The sequence below is a fragment of the Musca domestica genome, unplaced genomic scaffold (assembly GCF_030504385.1).
Source record: "Musca domestica strain aabys unplaced genomic scaffold, Musca_domestica.polishedcontigs.V.1.1 29, whole genome shotgun sequence".
In the NCBI taxonomy this organism is placed as follows: Eukaryota; Metazoa; Arthropoda; class Insecta; order Diptera; family Muscidae; genus Musca; species Musca domestica.
The window spans coordinates 5,112,887-5,136,215 of NW_026712296.1; the positions used below are offsets into that span (position 1 = coordinate 5,112,887).

The 23,329-nt window shown below is 34.7% G+C and overlaps 1 protein-coding gene across 3 annotated transcripts in view; it reads left to right on the top strand.

Annotated features, from left to right (window-relative positions):
- LOC101888984 (DNA ligase 1) overlaps positions 1 to 7,413 on the top strand; it is a 39,966-nt gene extending 32,553 nt beyond the window's left edge. For 2 of the 3 annotated variants that reach the window (XM_011297964.3, XM_005176741.4), the window contains exons 5-6: positions 4,275 to 4,480; positions 6,863 to 7,413. In XM_011297964.3, the coding sequence (XP_011296266.1) occupies positions 4,275 to 4,480; positions 6,863 to 7,084 (428 nt within the window). In that variant the 3' untranslated portion in view covers positions 7,085 to 7,413. The remainder of the gene's footprint in view (positions 1 to 4,274; positions 4,481 to 6,862) is intronic. The other variant, XM_020039985.2, reaches the window with a different exon arrangement.
- The last annotated feature ends 15,916 nt before the right edge of the window (positions 7,414 to 23,329 follow it).

The window sequence follows — 23,329 nt, forward strand, 5'->3', positions numbered from 1 at the left end:
CGAACTTTGAACACCCTCCACCATTTGGAACAAATTTGGAAATTTTCAAAAAAAAAAAAAAAAAAATAAATAAATAAAAATAAAATAAAATAAGAAAAGATTTTAACAGAATAGTTAACGTATTTTAAAAATTCTATTGAAATCGTAAAAATACCGAATAAGCCCTTATATTGGGGTAAATACCAAGACGTGGACCTGCATAGACAATTTTCATTAGAAACTTCAAATACGAAATTTACCTGAAATCGTCATAATACCGAATATGGGGAGGTGCTGATGTATTGGGCCTATACGAAGATATGGACCTGCTCAGACAATTTTCTGCATTAGACTGTAGTTCCTATTAAAAACTCTAAATTCGAATTTTGAAACAACTCCGGTGAATAATGCCCCTAAAATCATCAAAATACCGAATGTCGTGGTATGGGGGCTATACGATATCGTGGTCCTATATAGACAATTCTCTTTCAGGGCGTAAACTGCATAGAAAGAATTTCTTATGTGGATTTTCAGAATATAGGGAGGTACCGTCATATGGGGATATACGATATCGTGGAGCTATATGGACAATATTCTTCCAAGGGGTAAAGTACTCAGAAGGAACTCTTTGTGTGGATTTTCAGAAAATTTCATTGGCAAATTTGGCTACAATCATCAAAATTCCGAATATCGGGGGGAACTGTTATATGGGGGCTATGTGATATTGTGGACCGATATCATAGACAAAAGATTGATATGTGCAAATTTTCAGCTTCCTATTTTTATTCGGGTGAACTCGTCTTAAAATTTAGTAGGTTGAAATACATTTTAGGTCCCTAGAATTCTTTATACCCTCCACCATACATAGTGTGGAGGGTATATATATATATATATATATATATATATATATATATATATGCTTTGTTAGCTCTAAAATTATTATTTCGATGAGTTACAAACGGTATGATAAACTTAATATACCCTCCACACTATGTATGGTGGAGGGTATAAAGAATTCTAGGGACCTAAAATGTATTTCAACCTACTTCATTTCGTTCGGAAGCAAAATCGCACATTGAACCTTTTGCTGGTTAAGAATATATATCCTTTATGCGGTATATGTAATATTTATACCCTACACCCACAAGGTGGTCAGGGTATAGACCCATAGACACCCGAGATAGACCCATAGTTCCTTTTGATGATCTGCATAGAATCACATTCTGAGTCGATTTATGCATTTCCGTCCGTCCGTCTGTCCATGTATTTTTGTAAACAAAGCAAAATTTAGATATAGCTCCCATGTATATCTTCGTCAGATTTGCCTTTTATTGTGTACCAAACGTGTAATATCAGTCCGAATAGTATGGAATTTTGCACATACAACCTAATTAAAAAATAAGTATGCCAAAATTGATCGAAATCGGTTCAGATATAGCTATAGCTCTCATACATATAATATTCATCCGATTTCTTATTTTTGTCCACCGCCGCCGTAATATGCACTCTGAAACAACAAATATATCAAATACAGCTCAGAAATACATTTGCTAAATTTTATCGAGATCGGTTCAGATTTGGATATAGCTCCCATATATAACTTCGTCCGATTTACCTTTTATTGTGCAACAAACGTCTAATATTTGTCCAAATGGGATGGAATTTGGCACTTACGACCAAATTGAGTCTGGAAGGTAGTATGTCAAAAGAAGATCGGTTCAGATATAGCTATAGCTTCCATATATATTATTCATCCGATTTGTTATATTTGTTACCCACAACCGTAATATGCACTCCGTAACAACGATATTCAGGGAAATATATCAAATACAGCTCGGAAAAATCTTTGCCAAATTTTATCGAGATCGGTTTAGATTTGGATATAGCTCCCATATATATCTTTATCCGATTTCAGATTAATTGTGCACCAAATGGGCAATATAATTCCGAATTTAAAAGAAACAAATGCTTCGGCATATTTAGTCTTTTGAACTTTAAATTATAATTATAATCATAGCGTGTATGATTGTATTCTCCCATAAAAAAAACTTTTAATTGTTATGTGGAGCTCTACTAAATTAGCAAAGTGGTGTAGGGTATCATAAAGTCGGCCCCGCCCGACTTTAAGACTTTCTTTACTGGTTTTATGTTGATTACATTTGAATTTAATTAACAATTTGTGATCTTTGTAAAATCATGTGTATTATAAAATTATTTGTATTTATACCCTACAACACTATGTGTTGGGGGTATTATAAGTTTGATTGGGCCAAAAATTATGTAACACCACGAAATATTGGTTTCCCATATAGGAAAGTATATATGGATCTTCCTAGCTCACCGAGCTGAGTCGATCTAGCTATGTATGTCCGTCCGTCCGTCTGTCCGTCTGTCCCTGTTAATTTGTAATCACTCTACAGGTCGCAATTATGGCCCGATCCTTACGAAACTTTGCACGAAGGTGGGGTTTGGGTCAGAATAGAACCCTATTTCTTTTGGAGATGATCGCCAAATGATTAGGGGTTGAAATGGACCAAATACTGAAAAAATGTCGGATTTTGCAGTAGCTATACAGGTCGCAATTATAGACCAATCGACGCGGAATTTCGCATGTAGCTAGAGTTAAGGTCGGGGAAGAAGCCTACCAATTCGGGTGGTCATCGGATAATATTTAGCGGGTAAAATAGACCATATCTTTTGTGTTGAAAAAATTCAAAAATTTTCATTAAACCGCGAATATTTTAAATCCCGGCGAAATCACAAAGCCATGACAAGGTTACTTCTGGTCTTTACATTGATGTTAACATCCAACAAATCGGATATATAGCAAAATATATGCGATATATATGTCTATCAAAGAAGATATGCTTGAAAGATCTCTTATATGTCGAGAACAGCTGAACTGATTTCGACTGTTCTCATTAATTCAGAATGGCCTCTTGGCAGGAAAGAAAAAACGTCTAAAAAAATCGCATAAAAATATCTTTCTAAAGATGAAAATATTGATTTTCTAAAATTTTCTCATATTTTTTCAATTTTGTCATATTTTTGGCATATTTTCATTTTGAATTAAACATTTGTTAATATTTCTACAGCTAACAAAACTAAGTAGTTAGGATATCAGGATATCATATACAGATCTCATTTATGGTCCGATCCTTACGAAATTTTGAATGGAGAGGGTCAGAATAGAAGCCTACTCTTTTTGGATATGATCGCTATATATTTAGGGGTTGAAATGGACCAAAAAACTGCAAAATTGTCAGCAGGTCGTAATTATCGCCCGACCCTCACGCACATTTGAATGGGGGTTACCGGACATTGCAAAAGCCAAGCAGTTTTGGATGGCCATCCAAAAATATTCAAAGTGTGAAATAGTTTGCCAACTTTTGTAGACAAAATACGAAAATGTCCATTCCAGTGACTTTTTGGAGAATTCACAAATACAGGAAAAACGCACTTCTGACTATTTCGTTAACGCTGATTTCGTTGAAGAATATAGTCAAATGTCTGTATCTCATATAGATGCGTTTCAGTCAAAAACCAATAATAAATTTTAATCTTTTGCCACTTCTGAGAGATTATAGGTCTTTGGGAAATATTGGTTCCAGATCCAGGAAGCCCATTTACGTGCAACATCTACCAATAAATTGGAAATGAGCAAATTAGCTCAAGTTGCTATTATTCGAAAATTAGAGAACGAAACCTGATGGTTTTCTTTTATTATTTGTCACAATATCTTGTGGAATTCATTCGAGTATCTCGCCTATATAAACTGTATCACTTATTATAGTGTTGTAGGGTATTCAACGGTCGGCCCCGCTCGACTGTAGCCTTTGCTTACTTGTTTTTTATTATTATTTTATGATAAAATTATCTTTCAAGTCTGATAGTTGATTTGGGTTAAGTGTTGGTAAAAGCGCATTTTTCCCAGTAAAATAGCAATATTATATCAAACTACAGATACAGTGCCATTTTAAGATATTTATTGTCTTGTATTGCGTCCCAAGCTTACGCTTGTCAGTGAATAAGTGACCAAGAATTCATGATAAACCAATGTTTATAATTTTGCGTTGAAAATGTTGTAATTTTATCAAACACTACCGATATTTGTATATATTAACTATTTTGCTTATTTACCTCCTTGGATATTAACGCACTCAAAAACGCACCCATTACTAACAAACACCAACCTCCCAGTTTTTTGCTTTATTTTATTATTTTGTAGTTCTAAGCTCCTTTGCCTGTGCCTAAAACGAGTGATTACTAATGTCTCGCATTTATTCATATTTCAGTGACTCGTGGCAAAAAGAAGAAGAAGAAGAAGGCCATCCAAAAGTTCATTCTACTCGGCTCATTCCTGAAAGCAAAAATTGAGCTACTTTTGAAAATTCTAGGAGCTCATTTACAAATAAAATTCTTTGCCATAGCTCTAATCGGTTTGCTGATAAATATTGCAAGATTTTGGATCGATGTGAAACGTGGCGGAGTACCACAAAAGGTATGAATGTTTATTATCCAAAAAGGTTTTTTAACTACTATTGCTGTTGTTGTTGTTTTTAAGTATCCTGTAAATTAGAGTTATATTGTTTAATTATTTTGTAAAATATGTTGAAAACATTTTTTTTTCAAATTGGTGAACAATTTTAAAATGTCCGAATTTATATTAGGCAAGGTTTCTGACGGCACTTCTTTGTTTGTAGAAGCAAGAGGCAAATTGAAAAGAGAAAAAAAAGGTAAAAATTGACACAAGTAAACTTGTCTAGTATAAATCCGGACAAAAAATAAGAGTCGAAACCTATCCAACCAGTAAATCAAAACTTATTTATTCTTCATCAGTCAAAAAGCCCATGCTAACATACGCATGAAGGCTGTAACAGAATGAAGATGTAGAGATGTGCGCACCTCAGCATTCAGTATTAAATGCTATGTACATGTAGCCGTGTCCGTCCGTGTATGGAAACCATTCTAGCTTCCAAACGAAATGAACGAAACCCTTTAAATGTTTTGGGCGTTTTATTAATAGTTTTAAAACAAATTTTAGGCAATTTTTCCTAGTGCGTAACAAACATCCTTGCCACATTTTTTTAAAGCAATGGTATCAAATTGGGTTTTTTTGAAGTTAGCAATGGATATCATCCATTTCCAAATTGACACATATCACTGTACCTCCCGACATCCAATATTTTAAAAATGTACGTCGCATTTTTCAATGATTTTTTTCTGAATTTGGTAAGTTCGGCCTGAACTTTGGACCAAATTTGGAAATTAAAAAAACAATAATAATAAAAAAATAAAATCCATTAAAAATTCTGTTAAAAACTAGAATAACAAATATAGGAAGTCACCATCATATCGGGGTCTATACGAAGACGTGGACTTGCATAGGCAACTTTTGTCACAGGCCATATTCAAATACGAAACATGAAAAAATTCCTGTAAATAACGTAGCTAAAATCATCAAAATATCGAATATAGGGAGGTACCGATATAGGGGAGCTATACGAAGAATTGTACCTGCAAATACAGAGTGAGAAAAATTTGAAGAGAGTGTGAAATTTGAAGAGAGTGGATGCTTATTTCGCTTTCTTTGAGCGGGGGAACCTTATGTGGGGGAGGTACCAGCAAAAATGGTCTGATCTTTACCATCTTTACAAAAGATCTTGTGTTGGTGGAAATATTGAGATGCACCATGTCTGAATGGAGTCGGATGTTCATTTCACGTTTAAAGAGCTTCATGGTTATTCAAAATTTTGACCCTTTGTGGGGAGGTTCCAGAGGTAGTGATTCGATATATTCCATCTTCACATCAGACCTAGCACTTCTGATTTTAGCGACATTATTCGCCATATTTTGTACTTGAAGTTTGTAATGGGTACTACACCCTGTGACAGAATGTTGCCTATGTAGGTCCAAGTTTTCGTGTAGCCCCCATATAACGGTATCTCCCTATTTTCGGTTTTTTGATGATTTGAGCGACATTATTCACCGGAATTGTTTCAAATTTTGTACTTGAAGTTTTTAAAGGGTGCTGCAGCCTGTGTCAATTTTAGCAATCTTATTCACCGGAATTGTTTCATATTTTGTGCCTGAAATTCGTAAAGGATAATACAGCCTGTGACATAAAATAGTCTATGCAGGTCCAGGTCTTCGTATAGCCCCAAAATAACGGTACATCCCTATACTTAGTATTTTGATGATTTTAGCTACATTGAATTGTTTCAAATTTCGTATTTGCTATAACAGAAATTTTTCTATGCCGGTCCAGGTCTGCGTATAGCCCCCATTATAGCGGCAACTCCCTATATTCGGTATTTTTAAGATTTTAACAGAATTCTTAACCAACTTTATTTTTTCGATTTTTTTTTTTAAATTCAATCCAAATGGTGGAGGGTATTTGGTCGGGCCGAACTTACTGCAGTTTTACTTGTTTGTACATTGTGACGTTCCCATTGACAATTTAAGAGAATCTATCACTGAGATGTTTCGACTCGAAAAATAAACAAATTTGAATGCATTTAGAACATTTTTTCTTTGTTAAATTATAACTAAATATTGTTTTATTGTTATTGTTATTATTGTTTTTCTCTAGTATACTACCTCCTCAATAACACTGCACAATGACACATACATACATTTATACTTACACCCAAACTCCCAGACATCACAAACTCTCTTTTCACTCTCTATAATTCCTTACACCACACAACATCTAGGGAAGGACAAATGAGTGCTTTGGCCCCTAACCCTGTCCTTCTCTCGCCCGCCTATTCCAAACTGTAATATGTTTGGTTGGTTGTTTGTTTGTTGTTAAATACACCCGGTCTCTTTGGTATTTCCTTGGGTAATTTTTATTTCAAAGAATAAATCTTTCTAACAACAGGTTGTCTATGTTGAACATGCTCATCATCAGCATCACTATGAGGATCATGGCGAGGATTGGAGCGAATCGGGCGGTGGCTACTGGAAGAGATCACTGCAAACGGATAATCCAGTGGATGAATATGATTCGACAACGGACAGCTATCAGCCCAGACCGGTGGAACCGCAGCAGGCCTATGATGCTCAATATATGGCTTATCGCAATCAATGGCAGAGAAAATGAACTGAGTAGCAGCGGAGTATTTGATTAAAAAAATATGAACCAATCAAATTTTGTTATAAAAATTCTTAGTTTGGACTTTTTAGTGTAATTTAGAAACGAAACTAGATATGTAAATATCTGTATAGAAATTATTCTTTTGAAACGAAATTATCGACAATACAAATTAGAAATATTTTACTTCCATAAGGCCAATTATTTATTTTAAAATTAATTGTTTTGAAGAAAAACAAAACACATTTAGTTAATTATTTATTTATTTATTCTATATTAAAGTAAACTATTTGTTAAATGATATGCATGTATCAATCTATATTATTTAAAGAGAAAAAAAAAAACAAGTTAAAAATTAATAAAATATACAGATAAATAAAATCTAAAACAATTTCATTTTCAATTTTCGAACAAGTGTTGATTTGGCGATTTCATTAAATATTGACCCAGTTTTAACAACCACTACCACTTTCTTTTTAGGCATTCCCGGCCCGGACTACGAGCACAGCAGCGTAGCCCAGCAACAAAATAAAATAAAAAAAGTTAAGTGAAACGAAACAAAAACAAAATCTATGTTTGTAAAGCACAATTGTTGGAGCATTGTCTGTTTTATTTCCCCAAAATTCTAGTCCAGAATTTTAAGTAAGTATCGATATGGCACACGCATCTCAGTTTGAAAGAAACAACAACAGAAAAAAACATCAGCCACCCAGTCGCCCACCATCGTCCAAATCACGCAGCATTGTTGTTGCCTTTTCCTCTACGGCTGTTTCTTACTCTAATGACCCATTTATCCATGGGTAGTTTTATTCATAAGAAAATCTTGCCCAAAATACTAAATTAGCTGTAGATTCTTTTTTTGTTTTCTTTAAATCGCACATTCAAAATTTTCGTTAAACAGCAAGCACCATCAGTACAACAGATTCCTTAGATATATTGCTGACGTTGGCGACCATGTTCCACACCTCTATTATGTTTGATTTTTGCGGAAACTCATGATTCAAGCACGCAACCGCACCAAAAATATCCACGCACAAGTTCCATAGAAAGAAATTATTCGAGCGAGGTTAATACACTCGTGGGTGACTCAATTGCACAGTGGCTAAAGAAGAGCTTTGTAATTATTGTATTACCAACACATTGTCGACGGATATATAACCTCAACTTATGTCTGACAATAAAATATATTTTGACTTGATTATTCATTGATTTCATTCGAAAGAGCGGAGCAAAATTTTCTATTTCGTATATGACCTGATATAATTGTTGTGGGTGCCAGGTTTGGACTACATATATCTACTCGGCTATTTTATAGCCTCCACCTTGGAAAGGAGGGTATATTAACTTTATTATTCCGTTTGTAACATCCTTAAATATTCGTCGTAGACCCCATAAAGTATATATATTCATAATCAGCCTAAAATTCTAAGTCGATTTAACGATGTCAGTTTGTCTGTTGAAATCACGATACAGCCCACATTATTTGACGTAGAGCGCCAAAATTTAGCATGGCAATTTGTATTGTATCTAGGATGGTTGGTATTGAAAATGTGATATATCGTTTTACGTTTTGATATAGTCCTCATATAATGGTACCTCCCGATATTCGGTATTTTGATGATTTATGCCACATTTTTTCACGGATTTGTCTGAAAATTGGTGTTTGTAGGTCATAACGGGTCCCAGTTCGTGTGGCGAGACATTGTATGTATAGGTCCACGTTTTGGTATAGCTCCCATATACGGGACCTCCAGATATTCGGTATTTTGATGATTTTTGACACATTTTTTCACGAATTTCTCTGGAAATTGGTAGTTGTAGGTCATAATGCGTCCCAGTTCGTGTGGCGAATCATTGTAATTATAGGTCCACGTTTTGGTATAGTCCCCATATAACGGTACCTCCCGATATTCGGTATTTCGTTGATTTTTGCTACATTTTTTCACGGATTTGTCTGAAAATTAGCATTTTCAGGTCATAATGGGTTTTAGCTCCTTTGGCGAAACATTGCATGTATAGGTCCACGCTTTGGTATAGCCCCCATATAACAGTACCTCCCGATATTCGGCATTTTAATGGCTTTTGCCACATTTCTTAGCGGATTTGTATAGAAATTGGTATTTGTTGGTCTTAATGGGTTCTAGCACTGTGTGTATAGCCTCATATAGCCGTATTTCCGATATTCGGAATTTTGATGATTTTTGGCACACTTTCCCATGAATATGTCTAAAAATTGGTATATGTAGGTCATAATGGGCTCTAATGTTTCCTTTACCCTAAGGTGGAGGGTATTAAAAGTTTGGCAGGGCCGAACTGAATGTTTTTTTACTTGTTTTTGGAAAATGTTGAACTTTTGTGGAGGAGCTTTGAGAAAGAGTGAACCGAAATATTCCGTATTTACATTATATCTTTGGCTTATAGAAAAATTTATTATTTTTCCCTTTATGGGGTAGGTACCTGAAAGACTGAGCCGATGAGTTCCATATTCACTATAGAACTAATGTCGATGAAGGTATTGCTTTCTGCGAAGTTAGAAGAAACATCGAATAATTATTTTCAATTGATATGACACTTGACTTATTAAAAATTTTGACCGCTTGCGTGCGGAGAGATCTAATGTACATATCGACCCCTTGAGAGGGTCGATATGTACATAAGATCTCGAGTTTAGTCAAACATTAAGATATACTTAGTATATCTAACCGCTGACATGCTTCTCTGTTATAAGGATTGTGGGAGAGGTACCAGAAGGAGTGGTCCGATATATTCAATATTAACACCCGATCTTGTATGGCTAGAAATATTGAGATGTGCCAACTTCGAAGACAATAGGACTTTTTTATATTTTATAAAAGTTATAATTGTTCAAAATTTTGGCCCGTTGTGGGGGAGGTATCAGGAGGAGTGAGTCGATCTCTACCATCTTCACATCAGATCTTGTGTTGGAAGTAATATTGGGGTGTTCGAATTTTATATTTGAAATTTTGACTCTTTGTGGAGGAGGTACTTGACGGAGTGCACCAATGTTGCCCATTTTTGAACCCAACCTAGCACTGGCACAAATATTAATGTTTCCAAATTGTGAACAATATTGAATAAACCTTTCCTGTTCTATGAGGTCAAATATTTTCTACGAAAATTTTGACCTATTGTAGGGGAGGTATATTAACCATTTGGCGCGTAATAATCGAGAAATCGAACGAAGATATATATGGGAACTATATTCAAATCGATCGCGATAAAATTTGGCATAGGTATTTATGAGCTGTATTTGATATATTTCCCTGAATGTCGTTGTTACGGAGTGCATATTACGTAGCACAAAAATGACAAATCCGATGAACTAAATTTAAGGGACCTATAGCTATATCTGAACCGATATTCACTAAATTGTACATACTTTTTTTAGCCTACAATACTATGTGTTGGTGTATTATAAGTTTGATTGGGGCAATATTATGTAACACCTCGAAATATTGGTTCCCATGAGAAACTATATGAGAAACTATATATGGATATTTCTATCTCGCCGAGCTGAGTCGATCTAGAAATGTATGTCCGTCTGTCCATGTTAATTTGTAATCACTTTATAGACCGAATTTATGGTCCGATTAAAAAAAATTGAAAAATGATGCTCGGGAGGGGTCAGAATAGAAGCCTATTGTTTTTGGAGATGATCGCAAAATATTAAATGAACGAAAAACTGAACAATTTCTTGAAATTGCAGCTACTCTACAAGTTACAATTATAGACCAATTGACGCGTAATTTAGCATGGAGTTAAAGTTAGAGCAGGGCAGAAGCCTGCCAATTTGGACGGCCATCGGTACAATCAACCATAAGTTTTATGTACAAAAAAAAAAAAAATAAATAAATAAATAAATAAAAAAAACTAGCAAATTTCCACTAAATCACGAATATTTTTAATCCCGGCCAATCACAAATACATTAAAAGGTCACTTTTGACCATTACAGTGATGCTGATAGCCAATATATCGGATATATAGCAATATAGGTACAATATATACGTTACATGAATATATTTTAGTTATACCGCTTATAAGTCAAAGACCGCTGGACTGATTTCCACAATTCCCATCATTTCGGAATAGTCTCTTATCAGAGAAGTATAAAATCTAAGAAAATCTCGTAAAAATATGCCAATAAAAAAGTGAATATTTTTGTTAAATTTTTTCAATGTTTGTCATTTTTTTATCGCATGCAATTTTTTCCATTTGACTATTTTGAATTGTACATTTTTTAAAGTTTTTCTACAACCCCCAAAACACTATGTGTTGAGGGTATTATATACAGGTCGCAACTACCGTCCGATCCTCACGAAATTTTGCATGTGGGTAGGGTAAGGGTCAGAATAGAAGCCTATTGTTTTTGGTTCAAATGAACCAACCATCTGAAAAATTTACTAATTTTGCTGTTCCTCTACAGGTCACAATTGAAAACCAATCGACACGAAATTTTTCATGACAAGAGAGTTAAGGACAGAGAAGAAGTCTAGCATTTTTGATGACCACTGAATTATATTTAGATGTAAAATGGACCACAACTTTCGTGTGAAATTGTTTTGAATATCTAACAACACGACGGAGTGCGTAAAGAAAACATCTGGGCAGTGATCTATGATATCATTTCAAAAATGAAATATTCCAAAATTGATTTTGACATATTGTACTGTTGTGGGGTGTCACATGATCGGCCCGCACGAATATAGCCTTTGTTTACTTGTTTTCTTTGGAAATGTTTACCTTTTGTGGGGGAGGTACCAGAAGCAGTTGGCCTAAGTTGCCTGTCTCCGAATTCGATCTAAGTTTGGTAATAATACTACGATGTAGCAATTTTGGGCCAAATCGGATACTTGCTTCAAGAGTTATCTTGCACACCATCCAGACAAACAAAGAGACGGACGCGGGAAACCCTAGATCTAATCCAAATGTCCTGAAAATGATTCGTTCCCAAAAGACCTAGGGTCTAAAACTGTTGTTTCTATGAAATGATATATACCCTCTGCAGTCATATGGATGAGGGTATAAAAATGAGCTGTTCTTCCATCGATTTAGCTATGCTTTATATTGCTACTGTCTCTAGAATATTGTTGTCCATAAAACTTCCATAGAAAAGTCACTACCGCAGTTCTGACCAGTAAAGAAAGGTCAAAGGTCGGGTGAAGCCGATTATATGATACTTTACCACCACTATGCATATTTAGTATAGCTACCCGTAATAAATATATATTTTATATTGGGTTATTTGTAAAGTATATCATACCAACATTTGGAGAAAATTTCAAAAAATCAAAAATTCCGAAAAATACCTTTTAAGTGATGACATGGACCTGCATAAGTAATTTTTGTCATATTCTGTAGTATCCATTAGAATCTTCAAATACGACATTTGAAGCGATTCGGATAAAAAATGTCTCTAAAATCATGAAAATACCGAATGTCGGGAGGTACCGTTGTATGGAGGCTATACGAAGACGTGGATCTGCATAAGAAATTTTTAGGCATAGACTGTAGTACCCATAACAAACTTCGAATACGAATTTTCAAACAATTCGGGTGAATGATGTCGTTAAAATCACCAAAATGCCGAATATCGGGAGGTGCCGTTATATGTGGGCTATACGAAAACCCGGACCGACACTTTGGCCCATTTACGAACTTAACCTGCCTACTGGGAAAATACACATGCATGTATTTATTTTAGCCTTCTATTTCAATTCGTTCTAAAGACGGCGTGATTACAACAGACAGACGGACATCGCCAATTCGTCTTAGAATGTTACGCTGATCCAGAATAAATATAATTTGTAGGGTCTATCATGAATATTTCGAGGAGTTACAAACGGAATGACAAAGCTAAAATACCCTCATAGAATGGTGGAGGGTATAAAAACATAATACCTTTGTGCGTGGAATTTTACTACAATCTCTTTGACCAGAAGAAAATTTGGCACCATTGCGGTTGCTGCAGGATTAAACATTTTGTTCCATGCCATCAATAAAATTCCTAACTCTTATTTTACCGCAATGAATATGTTTTATTTTCATTTTGGCCACATTTTCATTGAAGCCACGGTGCCTTAGCATTCATCTGCATATCTTAAGTGTTCTGCACATTTGTGTATCAGCGTATCTTTCACTCTCGATTTAGTATTCTGGCAATGTTATATGTTCTCATATCGGTTCGCGTGTATTTGCAATTATTTTTTTTTTGTCGAAGTTTGTCGAAAATCGTATTAAGCCATAAAACTGATGGCTTTAACATGTGGCCATAATAAGTGTTGGCTTGTCATGTCTGCTGTATGTTTTTGGTCACTGATTGTAAATGTCTCCCGGCCGATTGATAACATTTATTAATAAATTCACGAAGAATGCAACAACAACAATTTTGGTTTCTTTTTAAATTTGGGCCGAGTAGCGCTTACGGTACAAATAGCACGAGCGCTATGTCTGAATGAGCAAATAAAAATATTTCTTTTGAGAATCATCAATGAATAAATTACCTGGATTTATGAATGAATGTGTTGTGATTGATCCGATTGAGCGGACAATTATAATTTATTTTAATGTTTAGCATAGAATTAATTATTTTGATTACTTCTTGGAATATGTAGACTAAATTATTATCATATCTAATTGATGATGGTTTAAGGGAATACTCGTTTAGAGAGACAATGAGGTATTTTTAATAGACGTAAATAAATTAGAGGACATGAAAACTTGATCTATAAAATTTGACAGAACTGTATGTAAACGGGCACCTGTTTTGAAGTCAAGCTACTTTTATGTACATTTTTGCAATATTAAATAAATTAAGTTAAGGTAAGGTCCAGATTTGATAGATCTCAATTATACACTCAAAAATTCCGTTCGAACTCATGTTTTCATATCAGACATGCACATTGTACAAGTTAGCAATTCAATAGTCAGCATTGAGTTGATAACAAATTTCTATCGCTGAGCGCAATAAACTTCAGTTATGATGTGACGAGTCTTGTTTGGCTAAACTCCGGACTTGAATTGTAGTAATTGTAGATGTATACTCTCAGCCAATATTCGATTATTAAAAAATATTTTGACTTCTGTTATGATTATTCAAATGTTTAACCCATTATGCAGAGGGTTCCGAAGGAATGGACCAATATTTCGTATCGGACTTAAATAAATATGATATAAATATCGCGATGAGCTTGGTTTGGACTGTGTTGTGTTAATGGAAATTTTGGGATGTACCAAGTTTTGAATAGAATCGGATGGCAATACCTCCCCTCCTTTGTGGGGGAGGTACCAGAAGGAGTGGACTGATATATCCCATCTTAACAACGTATCTTTTGTTAGTGGAAATAATGAGATGTATGAAATATTAAGAGAACCTGATGCTTATTTCGGATTTTATAAGCATTTTGGTTACTCATCACTTTGACCTTTTGTGGGGGGAGGTACCAGGAGGAATGGTCCGATCTCTACCGTTCTTTTTTTTAACAGATCCTGTTTTGATAGAAATATTCAGATGTGCCCAGTCTAAATAGAATCCGATGTTAATTTCGCGTTTTATGAGCTTAAGGAATATTAAAAATATATTCCATCTTAACACCAGGTCTTAGGTTTATAAAAATATTGGGATGTGTGAAATTTTATGACAATCGGATTCTTACATCACACTTTATAAAAGTTACAATTATTCAAAATTTTGACCCTTTGTGGGGGAGGCACTTGATGGAGTGGACCGATATTATTCATTTCTGCACCTGGCCTAGAACTGACACAAGTATTAGGATTAGCAAAATTGGAGCAAAATCGGATTATTGCTTCTTTTTCATTGCAGAAAATATTTTTTTGAAAATTTCGACCTTTTGTGTGGGAGGTACCAGAAGGCACCAGACCTTGGGTTAATAAAATTATATCGATGTGTGAAAATTGAAGACAATCGGACTCTTGGATTAAATTTAATAAGAGTTGTAATTATTCAAAATTTTGACCCTTTGTGGGGGAGGTACTTAGTGGAGTGGACCGATATTGTCCATTTTCGCACATGCCGTAGCACTGATAAAAATATTAGGATTTGCAAAGTTGGAGCAAAATTGGATTTTCGTTCCTCTTTCTGTTCCAAAAAAAAAATTTTTTTTTGAAAATTTCGACCATTTGTGGGGGATGTACCAGAAGGAGTGATGTACCAAGTTTGGAACAAGTCGGATACTCCCTCGAGAGTTATTGTGCGCACCAGCCAGAGACACGGACGGGCATCGCTAGATCGACTCCAAATGTTCTGAAACGGATTTGGTCCAAAGAGACCTAGGGTCTAAAATCGTTATTTCGACTATGATATATACCCTCTGTAGACATATGGCTGAGGGTATAAAAAAACATTGTTTTGAGAAAAAACACATTGAGCCAAAAATGAACTTCGTTGTAGAACATAATTTTTATACCCTACAACACACTGTGGTCAAGATATTATGTCTTTGTGCATTTGTTTGTAACATAGAGAACGAAGCGAATTATACCCATAGTTCCTTTTGATGATCTGCATAGAATCACGTTCTGAGTCGATTTATGCATGTCCGTCCGTCCGTCGGTTCATGCATTTTCGTAAACAAAGAACAGGTCATGTTTATTGCTATAGCTCCCATATATATTCTTCATCCGATTTGTTAAAATTCTCCTCCACAGCCGTTAAATGCACTCCGTAACAACGATACTCGGAAAAATAGATCATATACATCTCAGAAATACTTTTGCCAGGTATTATCGAGATCGGTTCAGATTGGAATTATATATCTTTACTCGATTTCAAGTTTATGTGTGTCAAATGGTTACTATAATCGACAATTTCCTTCACAAAATGAGATTTTTGAAAAATGTTGCGATGTGCGTAAGGTACGAAATATGAAGATAAAAATATTGGGATCTGCAAAATTTAAAGAAAATCTAACATTTATTTTCAATTCAAAGCGAATAATTGCTAATCAAAATATTTAACTTGTGTTGTGGTGTTGGCAGGAGGAGTGGGCCGATTAATTCCACATTAAGATCAAATATTTGATTGAAAAAAATATTTAGATATACTAAGTTTTAAAAGAATTGCTGAATTGATTCCCAAGCTATGAGAGATGTAGGAGTTGAAAATGTTGACACTTTGTTGGGGAGGTCCCAGAAGGGGTGGGCTGATATATATCATTTTCACTCCAGATCTTGCGTTAGTAAAAATATTGGAATGTGTGAAAGTTAAAGAGAATCCGATGCTTATTTCGCATTTAGGGTGCGTTTAGTAGTTTAAAATGTTGATCCCTTTTTGATATATTTCAGATCTTGTGTTGGTAGATGTATTAAAATGCGTAAAGTTAGGAAAGAATCAGATGATTATTTTGCATTTCATGAGCGTTTCAGTTATTGTTGATCTTTCATATCCCATCTTCTTGGCAGATCTTGCATTGATGAAAATATTAGGATATGTGGGAAATCTGAAGAGAATATGATTAATAATTCGGTTATTAGGGTTGTAATTATACAAAATTTTGATCCGTTGTGTGGAAGGTACCAGAAAAAGTGGCCCATATATCTATTATTTTCTCAACTAAATTTGTGTTAATAAAAATATTGGGATGTTAAAAAAAAAGTGGATGCTTCTTTCGCATTTTATGAGAGTTATAATTATTCAACATTTTGACCCATTACGGTGGAGTTACTAAAAGGAGTGTTCCAATATATAAAAGATTTTGGGTTGGTATAAATATTAAGAGTAGGGAAATTAGAAGACAATCGGACCCTTATTTTACATTTCATAAGAGTTATAATTATTTAAAATTTTTACCCTTTGTGAGTGAGGCACTTCATGGATGATAAAAGTATTACGATCTGCTAAGTTTGAAAAAGATTGTATAATCGTTTCTCGATCAATAAGGTAAATTATTTTTTGTGTTAAGGATTTTGACATTTTGTGAGACTGATATGGCCCAACCGGAGTTCGGTAAAATTATTAGGATTTACCAAATTCGGACGAAATCAGACACTTCCTTTGAGAGGTATCGGGCGCACCAGCCAGGCATTGTTTGACTTATGACACTCTTTGATTAAACGATATATGTAATTTGTCTGTATGTAGTTCAATTGCGAAAATGGGGCATTTCGGTCCGATTAGAATTAGATTAGATAGGTTCACGTTTCCCTTTGGCCCTTATATAACGGTACCTCCTGGAATTCTGAATTTTGAGAATTTAAGACACACTTGTTTGAAAAGAAGTATTTTAAATTTGATAAGGATTTTGACATTTTGTAAGACCGATATGGCCCATGGTACATAGGATGTACCAAATTCGGACGAAAGCGGACACTTCCTTAGAGAGCTATCGAGCGCACCAACCAGCCATACAGACAGTCGGAAGCATTGTTTAACTTATGCCACTCTTTGATTAAACGATATATGTAATTTGTCTGTATGTAGTTCAATTGCGAAAATGGGGCATTTCGGTCCGATTAGAATTAGATTAGATAGGTTCACGTTTCCCTTTGGCCCTTATATAACGCTACCTCCTGGAATTCTGAATTTTGAGAATTTAAGACACACTTGTTTGAAAAGAAGTATTTTAAATTTGATAAGGATTTTGACATTTTGTAAGACCGATATGGCCCATGGTACATAGGATGTACCAAATTCGGACGAAAGCGGACACTTCCTTAGAGAGCTATCGAGCGCACCAACCAGCCATACAGACAGTCGGAAGCATTGTTTAACTTATGCCACTCTTTGATTAAACGATATATGTAATTTGTCTGTATGTAGTTCAATTGCGAAAATGGGGCATTTCGGTCCGATTAGAATTAGATTAGATAGGTTCACGTTTTCCTTTGGCCCTTATATAACGGTACCTCCTGGAATTCTGAATTTTGAGAATTTAAGACACACTTGTTTGAAAAGAAGTATTTTAAATTTTATATTTTTTTGCTCGCCACATATATCCTCGTTTTCCAAAAGTCTCCATGTAATGGTACCTCCCGATATTCTGAAGACATATGAAAAAATGCGACAAAAATCATCAAAATGTCGTTGTTTGGGGATATATGAAAACGTGGACCAATACATACAATGTTTCGGCACCGGAGCTAGAACCTATTATGATCTACAAATACCGATTTTAAGACAAATCCGGAAAAAAATGTGGCAAAAATCAACAGAATACCGAAGATGCCATTGTATACAAAAATGTGGACCTATGCATACAATATGTCGCCACCGGAGCTAGAACCCATTATGACCTACAATTACCAATTTTTAGATAAATCCGTGAAGAAATGTGGCGAAAATCATAAAAATATTACAAATTGTTCTGCCAAATAAAGTGGGCTGTATCGTGATTTCAACAGAGAGACAGACGAACATCTTTAAATCGACTTCGAATGTTATGCAGATCATGAATATGTATACCTTATGGGGTCTACAATGAATATTTAGGAATGTTACAAACGGAATGACAAAGTTAATATTCCCTCTGTTTCAAGGTGGAGGGTATAGTAATCTAAAATTTAATTTCGAGAGACAGAGGGGCAAATCTTAAACGACTCAGATTTTTTTAAAATATATTCATGGAGGATTTTCAAATTGTTAAATGTTATCCACATCATAAAAACTCCATCTTAATATATTCATTTTATGACATTCCTTACTTAAAGTCTTTATCTATCTTTATTTCCGAACATGCACTTAGCAACAAAATTTACGAAGATTACGATACATTGTAGATTTTATACTAACTCAACTGGAGTTGGGTATATTCCATCCAAAGTACGTTTATTTAGCCACATTTATGACAAAGTGCATTTTAATATTCAATTGCAATTTGTTGCGGGAGCTACGTGTCTTTTGGATCGGTGCAAAAACATACTTCCATCCACCATAGCGTAGCGTCAAGGCATGACCAGAATTATGAGTTGTTGTCAAGCTCTTAGCTGTGTAAGTGGGCAGTGACTTGCATTTCGAGGCATGAATAGCCAGCCGCAAAAGAAAAAAATTAATTTCTTTTTTTCTCCCTATTACCTACCAGTGATTTTGAAATGATACACATTGAACTTAAATTACAGCGACTTTTTCATTTTGATCCGAATGCATTTCGTTTGTGAAATGCACAAACTGTTTAAACTTTCGTTTAATATGATCAAAAAAAAAAAAAAAAAAAAAAAAAAAACGAAACGAAACGCATTTTTAAACATTTCAGTTTTACAAAATATAACATTTGCATAAGTAATTACGGCCACGGTTCAGTTAAGAAAATTGCCCTTTTTGCCAACGCCTCCACAATGCGCCAGCACGTAAATGTAAGCGTTTAGTGTAAATTTAAAATTTAAATCCAATTCAAAAATAGTTTTGACCGCTTTGCTCACAGACAGAGAGAAAGAGATATAGAAATGCCCTTCTCTGTGCAACACGTGTTGTGCGTTAGCTGGGGCTTTCCAAATTTGAAATGAAATTGTCAAATGTGTGCAGGGCATTTGTCGTCTGCAATGGTGTAATTATTGGGCAATTTGACATTGTCTAAAATATACGATCACATTAAATAACAATCTAATCAAACGTAAATTAATCCCACAATTGTCATATCTGTTGGAATTTCATTGAAATTCAAATGGGTGGGAGCGTAAGTGTCTGAAAGTGTATCAAATTAATGGACTTAAAGAAAATTGTTAATAGCTACTACCATTGGCCAAGACCATGGCAATTTGTAAAATGACACTTCACATTTATGGTATTGCACTAAGGAATTTACTTAGGAAATCTATTTAGATTAAAGTCGGCAGCACGTTTATACAATACCTTTCTTTAGTTTGAGTTAATCTCGAGGCATTCTGCAATAGAAATAGTTTGATCTCTACCATCTTTATAACAGATCTTGTGTTGATGGAAATATTGAGATGTACCAAGTCTTGAATGGAATCGGATGTTTATGTGGATTTTTATGGATATTCAAAATGTTGATCCTTTGTAGGGAAGGTACCAGAAGGAGTGGACCGATCGCAACAGATCTTGTGTTGGTAGAAATAATGGGAGGTGTAAAATATAAAGAGAACTTGATGCTTATTTTAGATTTTTGGTTATTCAGTACCAGAAGGAGTGGACCTTGGGTTAGTAAAAATATTGGGATGTGTGAAATTTGAAGGCAATCGGACTCTTACATAACATTTTATAAGAGTTGTAATTATTCAAAATTTTGACCCTTGGAGCAAACTTGAATAATATTTTCTCTTTCTATGCAGAAAATATTTTTTTGTTAGAAGATTTCGTTTCGATCTTTTGTGGGCGAGGAACAAGAAGGAGTGGACAGATATTACCCATATCCGACCTCGATCTAAGTTTGGCAAAAATATTACGATGTACCAAGTTTGGACAAAATCGGATACCCTCTTCGAGAGTTATCATGCGCACCAGCCAGACAGATGAAAGAACAGACAGACGGACATCGCTAGATCGACTCCAAATGTCCTGAAACGGATTTGGTCCAAAGAGACCTAGGGTCTCTAGGCACGTTTTGATCGTATCAAATGATATATACCCTCTCTAGCTATATGGCTGAGAGTATAAAAACCGTTCAATTAAGTAAGGTTCTATGGGAGCTATATCAAGTTGTGGACCCATATAATCATTATTTTGCGAATGTATCAGGCAACCATGAAGAACGCCAAATATGAAATAACAGTATATTTTAATTAAAATTTTTCCTAAAATCATCAAATGACGAAACATGGACCAATCTTCACATTTTATTGGTTACATTACTTTTTTACTTAGCTTATCTAAAAAACCATACACCCACTGTGCATTGTACTAAATTTTTAGACTTTCAGGGTTTTATATGTTACTAGCAAGTGCCCGCTACTTCGAATGAGGAATAAGAAATTTATATTAAATTTATTAAGATAATTTTTTACCCCAAATAGAATGTATTAAATAAATTTCCACAATTTATTAATATCAAGTAATAAATTGGATGAATAATTTCTACCTCCCAACAATAAATTAAACCTAATGCCACATTTGAGATTTTAAGCAGTATCTCACGTATAACAAAATCATCTCCTATATTTCAGACTTGATTCTCATATCAAATTTCAAGGGTTTTTCTCTATCCTTTATATAATTCTAAACTGTACAAAATTTAGTGCACATTAGAACTTCTGGTACACATATTCTTAAAATTTCGAAAAATACTTTAGTTGGTTTATACTACGCAACATCAAGGACTCTCACTCAAAATTTCATATTTCTTGCTCTATTTCTTTCCAAAGTTAATACTATTTAGTAATTTGGGTACTTTTAGTAGGTATTTCAAAGTTCCCCGCCATATATCAACAAATTCGCACAAAAGGTGATCCTAATTACAAATTTTCAGACTTCCAACTCAATTCTATACCCAAATACCAAATTTAGTACCATTTCAAAACTCCAGCTCCATAGGTTCCCCAAATCCAATTTATGCCACCTTTAGTACCATTTAGTACACATAACCTAACCCTAAAAAAAGTAATATTAATTTTAAATTGTAAAATTGTACCAAATTTAGTACATATAAGTACGAAACTTTCTACGTAACTCAATTCTACACTCCAAATTTCCAAAAAAACATTTATACCTCAATCATACAATTCATTGAAATCTTATACCAAATTTTAAAGTTTCAGTTCAACACAATTCCAACTTGTACGAAACTTAGTACCATTTCGATAACAACAGTATCATACAATCCCATAGAAATCTCTCTACCCATTTTAAGGATTCCAGCCATATCGTTTCACCCAAATCGAAATTGTACCAAATTTAGTAACATATAGTACATATAAGTACTAATTTCCAAAGCTTATGTAAGAAGCTCCAATCCTACGCTCCAACAGTAATCTTAATTCCAAATTTCAGGATTCCAGCTCTATCTGTTCACCAAAATCCAAATTGTACCAAATTTAGTAACATATAGTACACATAAGTACGAATTTACAAAACTACTACATCATATAATCTAATAAAAATCTTTTTTTCAAATTTCAGGCTTCCATGTTTACCGGTTCACTCAAAATTTAAATTGTACCAAATTAAGTACCATTTCGTACACATAAGTCCGAATTTCCAAAACCAACTATACACCTCAGCCCTACAATGCAATAGTAATCTTTGTTCCGAATTTCAGGATTCCAACCCTATTGGTTTTCTAGTACTAATTTCCAAAAACCCAGCCTTGTCTGACCCCTTCGGACCAAGAGTGATCCCCACTCAAAATTTCAAGCTTTTAGCTTCAGCCGTTTTTTCTGGGCGTTAATGAATCAAGGAGTCGGTCAGTCAGTCAATTACTTTTCACTTTTATTAATTTTTCATTTTTCGGAACGAAATTGTTTATCTTTTGCACTAAAAAATCCCCAAAATCTTCCATATTTTAACCACAGACATCAACAGTAACATCTATATTAAATTTGAGGATTCCCGCCCTATTCCTTCACCCAATGCCAAATTTAGTACCATTTAGTAGTACTTTTCGTACAAATATACGACACATTTCCAAATCACCGCCACATCTCAAACACATATACCATGAGTAATCTAAATTTCTAAGTTTTCAAATTTGTGAATGGTATCTTTATCCCTTCAATTAATACCAAAATTTAATTGGACCTTTCGTGCAATTAAAGTACATATATCCGAAACCACCATCATGTGTACAGGCCACAGTCTGTCTGTCTGTTGTAATCACGCTTGAGTCAAAACGTGCTAAGATAGGAAGCTAAAATTTTGCACAGCTCAGTATTTTGCCTGCAGGCAGGTCAAGATGGGCTTTATCGGCCCACGATATCGTGTAGCCCCCATATAAAGGAGTTCCTTCTAAGTACCGTACCCTCTAAAAGAGAAATGTCTATATGGGTGAGATAAAAAAACTACAATAAAGACAAACGCCATAAGTTTTACTTTTGTTTTTTAAATTTTATTAAATGAAAGCAAAAAATTACGGAAACAGCATCAAATTTTAGAATAAGCTTAGATTTGTTCGAATTGGTCAGCCTTGGCACGAATTATGGTCTTCAAACGGCCTGAGACCGTCACACTCTGCCCGAATGTTACTCTGCGCTATTTAGGCCCAATCCCGGCGAAGCGCTTGCTTGAGGTGATCGACACTTTGGTATTTTTTAGTGCCAGCCTTGATTTCCAAAATACTCTAGACACAATAGTCCAACGGATTGGTATCCGGAGATTTTGGTGGCCATTG